The following is a 12,712-nucleotide window of genomic DNA, read 5'->3' as shown; positions in this document are numbered from 1 at the left end:
TAATGCGAAAGCATATTAATTACATTATTTATTTTTAATCTGATTAGAATTGTCAAGTAATTCATCATCATACAGATTTTAAACTTCTTCTTTATTTAGCATGTTTCTTTTTTTGGAAAATAGCTTGTTGAAATTTTATTAATTAATCTTGAAACCCACAGTTTTTTAAGAATTTTATATGGTAAGTAACAAATCATTCAGCTATGATAAATTTTTTGCTGTAAAAATGATTAAAAGAAGAAAGAGAAAAATTCAATCGTATTCATTATCTCCGTCGGGATAACATTATTTGCTATAAGTGTGACAATAGTCAAAGTGCCCCCATGTTCTGTTCTGGGCAGTTTTAGTGAACGGGCAAGATAGATCAATGACGCTCCAATTTTCTTAGGCTTTCTAACCTTCTTTGTGATTATAATAGTAGGGCTTTGATTTATCTTATTACATCAGCCTTTGGGATTGACTTTATATATTCTAATTAAAGTTAAATTATTGTAGGTTAACATAGTTCCACGTCCACAATTAAGGTCAAACTAGGGGAGAGGTGGTTTTAATGTGAATTTCTTTTTCGTACTGTATTAGGTTAATAATTCTAGATTACCATAATTCCGTTTCCACCATTTAAGTCTGACCAGAGTAAAGGTAGTTTCAATATAAATTTATTTTTAGTACTCTATTTGAAAAGATTTTAGAAGTATTTTCAAGGGAGGAATCGTCTATTGAGGGGGTTTTCCAGGTGGAAAAAAATTTCCAAGGAGGAACTGAGGGATTCTCCAGCATTATTTAAAAAATTCTGAAACTAAATTTTAAAAATATGTTTTTAATTGAATGTCAGCGCCGAAATTAACATAATTAAAACATAAATCCATACTCTACCTTTCACTCTTTACACTTAATTTTCTAATGTTATAAATGTATTTCTCATTCAAATTCATTGGTCATTTTGTTTCAGTAAACGTGTTGCAAGAGGGGGGGGGGGGCAAAAACCTCATTTTTATGATGTTTTATATTCGGTTAAGCCGATTGAGGTATCACAGCAGCGCAATAGCGCTCCCTCAGTTAAGAACGATGTTGGCGAAACGTATTATTTATTTATTTATAGGTCTTGTGGTGTCAGAGCAGGGTACTTTATATAGAAGGAGTTATCATACAGACTTCGAAAGGGGCACACCTGATTTAAAATTGAAACTTGTGCCTCCCTTTAAGGGTAAAAAATATTGAAGGGCAACCAGACCCCCCCCCCCCCTCACTTTTCCAAACACATACAGTCAAAATTTTGGGATATCCATGTTGTTCAAAGTAGTTGAAAAGCCAGTGATTATGTCTTTGAGGATGGCTACCCCCCCCACAGCCCTCAGGGAAAGGTCTATCAGCTATACTAGTTGTCCCGATTAAAATATAAGGTTTTTATGGAAGGGGTGGACATATAAACTTCAGCGGGGGTGAATTATAATGTGGAAGTTCTAGCGCCCTTTTCAATAGTCAAAAAGTGATCGGAGAGCAGCTAGCTCCTTCCCCGTCCTCTTTCCCCCAAATGTATCTGATAGAAACTTTGTGATTGACATTTTGCTCAAAATAATCTAGAGTTCGTCTAACAAGGCCTTCTGGGTTTAAATAGCCCCTCAGGACCTCGAGGCCAGGACTTTCAGCTATGCCCCTTGGATATGTAAGATTTTTATTGAAAGGTAGTAGTACAAACGTTAAAGGAGGCTCATTTGATTGAAAATTGAAAGCTATAGTTCAATTTTAAGAGTCACAAGTAATGGAGGAGACCTCCCTCCCCCTCACTACCTCGCTTTTCGTCAAACGCATCTAATTGAAATTGTGATATAGTTATTTTGTAAAAAATAGTCCAAAGAACAGAAAACAATGCCTCCAAAGTTGAAAAAATACAGAGCCTAGGGGCAAGGGCTGTATGGTATGTTTCCGGAAGTATACAAGGTTCTTTTGGAATGAGTGGTCGTATAAACTTCGGCTAGGCCTCGTGTGGCTGAGAAAAATTGGAATCCCTACTGCCCTTTTAAGTGTCAAAAGTTATTGGTGGGAAAAAACATGGAGGGAAGTGAACGTTACCGTTTGTTGAAAATCAAGAGATTAAAATGTCTGAAAAAGAGTCTTTATCATACAGATTTTCTGAGGGGATTCTGCTACGGACATATTTTTGTAGCAGACATATTTCACAAAACAAGCAGAAATATCCGCTACAGGCAAACACGCAAAAGGACTAAGAATCTGATTTCGATAGTGAGATGCCGTGAGAATATTTTCATTCATGCCCAATCAAGAAGAGCCAAAAGAAGTCAAAACCTTTGGGGATTTAGTTACATAAATAAATTTCCGCAACTAAGTTATTGCTGATAACAAATCACGCCAGTGCTAATCTGCCTAAGGTCACAACAGCTATGCAAACTCCTGCACATTAAATTATTCGACACTTCGCTTTTTACCTCCTCCCCACATTGTACTTCCTATTTTCTTCGAATTCAAGTACCTGGGCTTTATTTGGCCCAAAATGGGTGGCCAAAAACAAAAATCTCGGATCCCTCATCCTTCATCTATTTAAGTCAACTTAACTTTTTTCATTATATCCCTAGAAGTTGGGATAGCACCCATCTTTCTTGTCGGATATATGGTCAGCCAATTACCCTTAGACAATTCCTTTCGAAATATTTATTAAATCTCCCTCACTTCTTCAAGTCGCCGAGTTTTTAAAGCAATGCTTAACGACTGTCATGACCACCACCTATGATGTTTTAATCCTAGTTCAAATAATTACCTTCGTATCTATCCAAACTTTCTTAGACTTTGGAAAAAAAATTCATCTTTAATTTATCCACCATATTTACTAATATTATTGTATATATTATACGAAGCCGGTGACTTCGCTGGTAAGCGAAGCCACCAGCTTGATTGTTAGATGGGATTACCTCTCCAGCCCCACTTATTCCTAGTCTAAGTAACATTGTTAACCCGACATTAATTTCTAAGCCCGTTTTTCTCCATGAAACCTCAAAATCACCAACAATTCATTCCTTCCACTACCAATTTTACCTAAGACATCCAAATCCTCTGTATAATTTAGTTCTAGGACAATTCTAACCTCTAATTTTATATAATGTGTGTTTCTAGTCTTGTCATGTTCATTAGGAAAAATTCATTCAAACTAGCTGATAAAAAGAGGAAAGGACATAATCCTATGCAACTTCCGATTCTACATCAAATGAACAACTAACCTTACTTCTTACCTTAAATGCCGCTCAATCCTAAATTAATCATTGAAAAGTGTCTGATTCGTCAAACTTCTTTAGCCCTAAGCTTTATAGATTATGAGCAAGCGTTTGATTTAACTGATAGAAGAGCTTTAGCGAAGGTCTTATCCTTGTATGACATACCTGAAAAAAGCATTAAGGTAATCAGTGTCATGTACAAGTGTCATGATGCTGCGGTTAAGGTAGGAAATGGGGCTAGGAGCTGGTTTCGTATTAAATCAGAAGTTAAGCAAGTGTGTGTTCTATGTCCATTTACATGGGTTGTTTTGAAGGACTTCGTCTTAAGGAGCACAGAAAATGTAATGGGAGAACATGGAATCAAATAAGGAAGTAAAAATTGCGGGGTTTAGATTATGCTGATTATTAGACTATGCGTCATAGACAAAATTTTTAGCAAAATGAATAAACTTTTAGAGATTTTGCGAGTTCAAGGTGCTAGAATATCTTTTAAAACTGTCGATTAAGGCTGTATTTTATCCCCGTCTATATGGGCCATTTTAATGGACTTCATATTAAGCAGCACAGGAAATGTGATTGGAAAACGCAGAATAAAGTGGAAAAGTAGAACTTTTCTGGACTTAGATTATGCTGATGATTTAGGTATTCTAGATGAAAATGTACTATTGTTACTACTGCTAACAACTCACCCCAGCATCAAGTCGCCTGAGGCCTACACAGTTACGCAAGCTCCTCTTCCATTCCAATCCATCCAAAGCCTCCGTCTATACGCCCTCCCAGGGATTTCACATTTCCTTTAAATCTTTCTTTAAGACATCCTCTTACCCCAATCGTGAACGAACTGCTTTCCGTTTAGCCCTAGACGGTTGGCCAAAAAGGAAAATATTTGGAAATCTAACATCCTTCATCCGCAGATAGTGCCCTAGCCATCTCAAGGCATTCTCTCATTATAGCCCTAGAGAGCGGGATTGAACCCCACTTTTCGCACAGCCTACTGTTTGAAACACGGTCAGTCAGCCAGGTACCCAGAACAATCCGCAGAAAACATCTAGCAAATCTTCATCAGCTTTTTGGAGCACCAATGCTTCAGATCCATATTCCAACACTATCATCACCGTACCTTCCAATATTCTAATAATGGTTTGCAGAATTATCTTCCTATTCTTCCAAATTTTTTTAACTGTGAAAAAACACCCTGAGCGTTGGATATTCTACTTTTAACATCTTCACGCTCCCACCGTCTTAACTAATAATACTACCAATGCCAGCGAAGCTGTCAACCTGATCAATACTTTAGTTACCTAACGTCACCTTTACATCTTCACTTATTCCTAGCCTTAGTGACTTAGTCTTCTTAACATTTATTAAACAAAAAAAAAACAGGTTTTTTTAACTGAAACTAAGGAGTGACATTAAAACTTAAAACGAATAGAAATTATTTTGTATATGAAAGGAGCTCTCCCTTCCTCAACGCCCCGCTCTTTACGCTAAAGTTTTTTATTGTGTTATAAAGGAGAGTTGTGAGAAAGAGTCAAACTTTAGCTTAAAGAGCAAGGTATTGAGGAGAAGACATCCCCTTTCATATACAAAGTAATTTCTGTTTGTTTTAAGTTTTAATGTTATTCCTTACTTTCAATTGAAAAACTTCTCTTTAATTTAATTATTGTTTTTTTTAATAATGCTGGAAAATACAGTGCTCCTTTATGGAATTTCTCTTCTTCCTTGATAAATTCCTCCATGAAAAGATCATCTCACGGATTCTCCTCCCCCTCCAACCCCCCACCACTAGAAAAAATTCCTCCTGAAAACGTCTGTATACTTCCCAATAACGATTACTATATGTAAACAATGGACAAATTTCATCTTGCAGCCCTTCCCCCAGTGACTGTGGGGGATTAAGTCGTCCTCAAAGACATACTTATTAGATGTTTTGACTATACTGAACAAAGTGGTTATCTCAAAATTATAATCCGGTGACTTTGGGAAAAAATGAGAGTGGGATGGGGCCTAGTTGCCTTCCAATGTTTGGGTCACTTAAAAGGACACTAGAACTTTTAATTTGTGTTAGAATGAGCCCTCTCGTGAAATTCTATGACCACTGGGTTACGATCACTCCTGAAAAAGAAACAAACAAAAAACTTAAATAAGCATCCGTGATGTTTCTTCTGGCAAAAAGTACAAAATTCCACATTTTTACAGATAGGAGCTTGAAACCTCTCAGTACGGCTCTCTGATACGCCGAATCTGATAGTGTGAATTCCATTAGATTCTATGACTTTTAGGGAGTGTTTCCTCTTTTTTGGAAATAAGGCACATTTTCTTAGGCTCGTAAGTTTTGATGGGTAAGATTAAACTTGATGAAACTTATATATTTAACATCAGCATACTAATCTGATTCTTTTGATGCATCTATTGGCATCAAAATTCCATTTTTTTAGAGTTTTGGTTACTATTGAGCTGGGTCACTCCTTGCTACAGTTCGTTACCACGAAATGTTTGATTTTCAAGCCTGTTCTAGCACCTTGAACTCGCAAAACCTCTAAAAAGCTTTTTCATTTTGTTCACACTTTCATCTAGGATGCTTAAATCCTCAGCATAACCTATTCCAGGAGATTTTTTCTTCCCAATTTGATTCCGTTGCCTCCCATTGCTTTTCTTGTGCGTCTTAAGATAAAATCTATCAAAATGATGCAGATAAACGGGGATAGAACACAACCCTGCTTAACTCCTGATATAATATGAAACCAGCTGCGAACCTCATTTTCTACCTTAATCGCCGCTGTGTTAATCTCGTACAAAGCACTAATCACTTTAATGTATTTTTCAGGTATACCATACAAGGATGCCTAAGAGTGAAAATTTGGTTGACACATACTCTGTTTTCCAAGACCGAACTGTTCTTCTCTTAAAACTTTATCTACAGCATCTCTCGGTCTAAAAAGTATCATATTACTGAGTAATTTATTACTTTCAGAGATCCAACTAATGCCTCAATAATTACGACAATCACTCTTATCACCTTTCTTATACAGTGATTTAATTAAGGTTTTCATAAATACCCTAGGTACTTCCCTTTGTTCAAAAATTATATTCATAATCTTCAGCAGCTTATTTCTAACCTCAGAGCTGCCATATTTAAGAAACTCATTTAAACTCACTTTCAGCACCTGGAGCCTTATTCTTTTTTTATCCTTTTAGTACTGTCGCTAATTCTTCCTCATAAGACAAATCTTCCTTCACATTTTAGGTATCACAAAGAAAAACTTTTCCTGCACATATCCTCACATATCTTTTCCTGCAACTCTATCTCGGTTTAGCATATTCTCAATGTTCTGCCCATCTCTCTTTAACTCTTTCCTTATGACTAATTGTGGCCTTGTTCTTATCTTTAAATGGGACAGGTTCAGATTGACTACTCCCTCTCAATCTAATAACTTACCAGAACATTATTTTACTATTATGCCGTTTAGCTGCATCTTCCAAATCCTTGGCAATTATATCCACGGCCTCCACTTCACACCTCCTTATTTCATACTTTAATTCTCAAATGAAATATGAATGCTTTGCTCATATTTTCATCTATGAATGCTTCGATGAAAATATGAACAAAATGAATCAGTTTATTGAGGTTTTGGGAGTTCAGGGTGCTATAATAGGTTTAAAAATTTATGGAAAAAAGACAAAGTTACGAGGTCTAGGAATAAGTGGAAGAGGTGAAGTTGGTTAACGAGAAATCGATCCAGTGGACAGCTTCAATTACCTTGGTAGTATCAAACAGTTGGTAACGAACTCCAAGTAAGGAGCGACCTGGCTCAATAGCAATCTAAACTCTAAAAAACGGAATTTTTGTACCAATAAATATATCAAAAGAATCGGATTTTTATGCGGATTTCAAAACATACAAGTTTCTTCAAGTTTAGTCTTAACTATATTATTATTTTCAATTGAATAATAATTTATGTGGCCATCCCTTCCATAAAAACGTTATATGCTCTTGGGGCATAACTTACAACACTTCCCCCGGTTCTGGGGGAATGTGTTATCCATGTAGTTTTTGTTATATGATCTTTGTTCTATTTTGAGCAAAATGGCTATAAAGAAAATTTAGTCGGACGAACTTGGAGGAAAGAGGGTTGGGTGGGGGGGTAGTTGCCATTGGATCACTTTTGACTCTCAAAACTGGAATTATAACTTTGAATTTATAATCATTTGAGTCCCCTCCGAAGTTTATATGCGAACATCTCTTCCATAGCAGACCCTATATGTCCACAGGGCATACGTTAAAACCCTTCCCCCAGGATCAGGGGGAGTGGGGTATTTTGACTCCAAGGTTTTGTTATCTGATCGTTGGACTGTTTCAAACCAACTGGCTATCTCAAAATCTTGAGCAGGTTCATTTTGAGAAAAGAGGTTGGGAAAAGAGGTTGTATATGAATAAAAATAATGAACAACAATCCGGACAACAATGCGAACTTGTTTTCAACTTGTTGAAAACAAGTTCTTTCAACTGAAAGCAAGGAACAACATTAAAACTTAAAACAAACAGAAATTGTCACGTATATGAGGGGTTACCCCCAATTCAATACCACGCTCTTTACGATAAAGTTTTTTTTTTCACTTTCAAAAGAGCTATTTATTCTAGTTAAACGGCATTTGTGATTCAGGGATCATTCTTAAGAATTTGAACAAAACTTGAAATCTAGCGTACAGAGCGAGGTATTGGCGCCGGGGTGATCCCCCTCCCCCATTTATGTAATAATTTCTGTTCGTTTTAAGTTTTATTGTTGCTCCTTATTTTCAGTTGAAAAAACTTCTGTTTTATTTATTACTAGTAAAGACAGTGAGTAAAAGTAGAATATCTAAGGCCCAAGATGTTTTACACAGTTTGAAAAAGTTTGCAAGAATAGGAATTTAAGTCTACAAACCAATATTAAATTATTAGAAGCTAAAACGTAATGACGGCGGCCAGTGGTCAAACACGGTTCTAAAGCATGGCCACTCCGAAAAACAGAGGAATATCTACTAGACGTTTTTGATAGAAACTGCCTATGGCTTGATTAGGGAACCCGACTGATTGACCGTATTTCAAACAGTAGGCTCTTCGAAAAGTGTGTTTGAATTCCACTTTCTATGGCTAGAATGAGAGAAAGGTTGAGATGGCTAGGGCACGTTCTGCATATGAAGGATGAAAGATTGCCGAAGGTTGTCATTTTCGGTCAACCGTCTAGGGCTAAACGGAAAGCAGGAGCTTATTCCAACTGAACGGCTTTTGCGTTTCAGGATTCATTCTTAGATAACAAGAAAAAAATCAGACCTATGGGAAAGGGTGTTGAATTGAAGAAGGGATAACCCCCCTAATATACTTAATAATTTCTGTTCGTTTTAAGTTTTGATAGTGCTCCTTACTTACAGCTGAAAATGCTTGCTATTTTAGTGTAGTTTTTGGTCATTTTTCAAATAATGTCGGTAAATCTGGCTCACCCTCCATGAAAGCTTCCCTCTCATCAAGCAAAATGCCTCCGTGAATAGTTCCTCTCACATAAAATATACCTCCTCCCCCTGCCTTACTCCTTGGGTGATTCTATCCTCACTGAATTCACCCGCTAAATTCCTCACCTCACTAAATTCTCGGTAGAATCTCTTGCGGGTTATTCAGCCTGAAAAATTCTTCTTAGCATACTTTCATTTGAAAAAATACTTTAATTTCTAATCTTTTTTCTTATCACTTACGACATCCCCCTTCTGTGGAAATTTTTCCTGGAAATGCAAACCCTCTTAAAATTTTCTCTCGGACAACTTCTCCACAAAATGTCTACACGCATAATTGAGTTGGCAAAGCGAACGTAAGACAAATAATAAGAATTTCATATATGAATTCTGTCAAAGTCCCCAGGGTAAAATTCCCCTTAAGAGTTCACCTCGGAAATTTTCTTTCCCACAACTATAGCATGTTTCTACAAGATTTCCACTGTTTCTAATTTCAAAAAAAAGTTTTAATGGAGAATCTTTAAACTACACTTGAAAGTTACATACTTCTGAACCTAACAACTCAAAAATGGAACACCTTCAGTGCCCCCTAGTTATATGTAATTTTAATTTTATCCATAAGTAATAAACCTAGATAATGAATTGCATTTCAAAAGGCCATTGAATATTGATATTCAAACCATTTGAGTTTCACAGGCTGGTGGCTCCCTTTCCGATGTTCTGCTAGCTGTTAATGTACCTGTCATTTCTGATGCTGATTGCCGTGGAGCTTACGGGGAAACCGATGTCGCTGATAGTATGATCTGTGCCGGTGATCTTGCTAATGGCGGAATTGACTCCTGTCAGGTATATAGTCTCTTTCTCCATCTCTTTTTATGGCATTTTTGCAGATTGTGCTTCTTCTTTGTCCGTAATTAATTTTTATAATTGCAAATAGCCCATTACATAAAAAAAAAATCGCTAAAAAATATTTTACAAACATTACCAAAGACTTGAAATGTCACTCGTCAAGGCTTGCATGGGACAAAGGTTTCTATATATTTTTGTGTTAGCTGACAGAGCACACGGGGGGGGGGGGGGGTTGTCCTTCCTTACCAGCCATATTTAGCAACTCTAAACAACACTAATAATTAACACTCTAAGATACGGAAGTCTCCAATTTGTTCTAATAATGACTAGTTTTAGAACTTTAATTTCTAAGTTAGTTTACGAAATAGATCCTTAAATGATTGTCACAATGGGCAATAATTGATAGTTTCTTCATTTTCAATGATATTTTACTGGCATTGCTGCATAGCTGCATTACTGTCACTACATATATTGACAAACTTTAATAACGAACAAGTTGGACCACGACTTTTTCAAGACTGTTGATTGCTTTAAGTTGGCAGGTAACTTTGAGTTTTACTTCTTCTTTATTCAGTTGAAATTACAACCAATGTGCAAAAAAACTAAAGATGGCGTTGCCAAGGTGTCATTGAGACATTTATCGCAAGGAAATTGTATTATATTTCCCCCTTTTTTCCCCCTTTACCCACACACGCGGATAGCAAGCCCTATGTATTGGCTTAATTAATTTTCTCCTGTCTTCTTTTGTTCCTAAAGTTTTACTTTTCCCAAATATGTTATTCTCCTTTTCTCACCTAATTTATATTTTTGTATCTAAATTTTTAGTGCCTAATCCTTATATCGTTATTAAAAATATCCTTGTAAAAACGAGTCCATCCGAAAATAACTGGAACATATGCATCCATTTTTTTGCTCTTTAAAATTTATGCTTTGTAGCGATGGTGCTTTCAGAGCTCTAACCAGGCAGTTTAATTTTTTTTTACGTCTCAACCAAAATTAAAGCATGCTTTTTTTTAGGGTGATTCTGGCGGACCTCTCTACATGGGATCTACTATTATTGGTATTGTCTCTTGGGGATATGGATGTGCATATGCAGGATACCCAGGCGTGTATACTCAAGTGTCATATTATGTTTCTTTCATCAAATCTGTTTGAATAACCTTTCATAAAAAATTAATAAATTTGAGATTATATTTTGGAATCTATGATGAGCTATTAGTTTTAATTTAAGGTAAGGTGACGAAAAATGAAAAAGTTCAACTTCATACTGATGAAAAGAATCGTTGCTTAAGAAGACATTAAATTTATCTTTTCAATATTCTTCGTCTTCTCTGTTGATGACATCCAGTTGCATACTAGTCTTCAGGCTTATAAGAACTTAGTCCATTATAAACTGTTTCACGGATCACTGACGCACTCTCTCCCTAGATACGTTTATAAAGTAGTTCCTGGTAACGAACAAATAAGGCTACAAGCAATTATGACTACTTGCAATTGTAACTGTGACTACTTGTGACAGCCATAACTCCTACTACTACTACCGCTACTGCTACTACTGCTGCTGCTGCTATTACTGCTGTTATTTTTATCATTGGATTTTTTAACAGAATCTAACTGCATCTAGGCTGTCAAAATGACAGAGATGTAATATTTCAGGAAAGAAATGCGACCTGAAGTTTAAATCTGTCAAAATGATAGAAAGGACGATGTTTGGTCTAGAATGCGCTTTTTATTTTTTTTATTTTTTTTTGTGTGTGTGTTCTAAGAAGAAGGCTTATTGAGAATCGTCGGCTCCAACTTTGAATTGTTGGATATGATATTTTTGGTCACGGAAAATTTAAGTATTGCCGGGTGACATAATTTTTATGAGAGTCTCGGCTCCGAAATCGTCATTTTTGGCTTGAAATAGTGGAATATGTGGTCCATAAGAAAACAAGGTGGTAATAGTAGCAACCACAGTTATTAATTTATGCAATCTCTGTAAGACTTAGCGCATTCTTTGGTGCTTTTTGTCCACCATTTTATCAACTGCAGGGCTATATTGGCACACCAATATTGACCTATATCAGCTAATAGTAAAAGTAAATCACAATGTTGCGATGTTTTCTTATCTTCGTTTTCCTTGTAGGAATACCTTTAATAATCTGTGTTTCGTTCCTTCGTCTCCTATTGGTATAGGCTAAACACCAGTTGTTCAATTTGTATGTCGTTGATTTTTGTCACATAAGTTAGTAAAATTGTATCTATTTTAAGTAGGCACTGTTGATGCCCTTGCCCTTTATTATCAGATAAATTTCAGATAGATATTTTTTCCTAAGACTAGATTTTTCTATAAGTTAGTTTTTATGTGCACTTTAAATTCTCCCGTAGAGGTAAGTCTATTTTCAATAGCAGTTGAAATTCAGTAATTTCGCAAAAAGAAATATATTGGCTTCACATTCATATTCTTTGTTATTCATTTCTAATTCATGGCTATTCATGGCTAACGGAATCCTGAACCAGTGGTTCATAATTTATGGATCCTTTAATATTGATATGCGGTTCCATTTCGTTGATTAACTAGTGTATGCAGTGTTTGCTAAGGAAGCGAGTTAGCCTCTATTGCACACACATGTTCTTTAGTCAGTTAATATTTAGAATTCATCTTTAGTGTTCTTCTCAGGAGCTCCATAGCCGTGTCGGGGCCTGGTGGGGAAGCCACCAAGATCCCGCTTATAGCTTGGGCCAAATAATCCCTGAGAAACAGTTGCCTTCCATGCCCACCCTAGTGTTGGTAGGTCAGTGATGGACATCAGTGATGGAAACCTGTGGAGCTCTGCAACGTTCCAGAGTAGATACACTATAAGAACAGTGGTAATGAGCTGAATCTGTTTTTTCTATAGATTCAGTCTATTTTTAACCTATGAAAATGTGTGTGTGTGTGTGTGTGTGGCGTTCCGCAAAAAGGGTCTAAGCCCACTTTTTTTCTAAAAATGAGCCAAGCATATGGTTCTAAAGGGCTCCAATATTTTCTTATTATTTTTTTTCCAGAGTCACTTCATATGGAAGAAAGAATCAAATAAAATTTTGAGGGGACTCAATCGATTCGAAAGTGAATGTTCTAGTGCCCTTTTTAAGAGTCAAGTGTGATCGGAAGCAGGTAGCCCCCCCCC

At 36.3% G+C, this 12,712-nt stretch overlaps 2 protein-coding genes across 2 annotated transcripts in view; one reads left to right on the top strand and one right to left on the bottom strand.

Moving 5' to 3' along the window:
• Nucleotides 1–12,712, bottom strand: part of LOC136032317 (trypsin-1-like) — a 251,733-nt gene that overhangs the window by 161,263 nt on the left and 77,758 nt on the right. The window lies entirely within an intron of this gene.
• LOC136032319 (trypsin-1-like) lies at nt 5,481–10,753 on the top strand. The gene is made up of 3 exons (XM_065712621.1): nt 5,481–5,552; nt 9,408–9,557; nt 10,578–10,753. Exons 1-3 carry the CDS (start codon nt 5,496–5,498, stop codon nt 10,713–10,715), a joined length of 345 nt encoding a protein of 114 aa, XP_065568693.1. The 5' UTR covers nt 5,481–5,495; the 3' UTR covers nt 10,716–10,753.

This window comes from Artemia franciscana, chromosome 10 (assembly GCF_032884065.1).
Source record: "Artemia franciscana chromosome 10, ASM3288406v1, whole genome shotgun sequence".
NCBI classification, from domain to species: Eukaryota; Metazoa; Arthropoda; class Branchiopoda; order Anostraca; family Artemiidae; genus Artemia; species Artemia franciscana.
The sequence above is the reverse complement of the archived record's forward strand: the minus strand, read 5'-3'. Positions and strand labels throughout refer to the sequence as shown.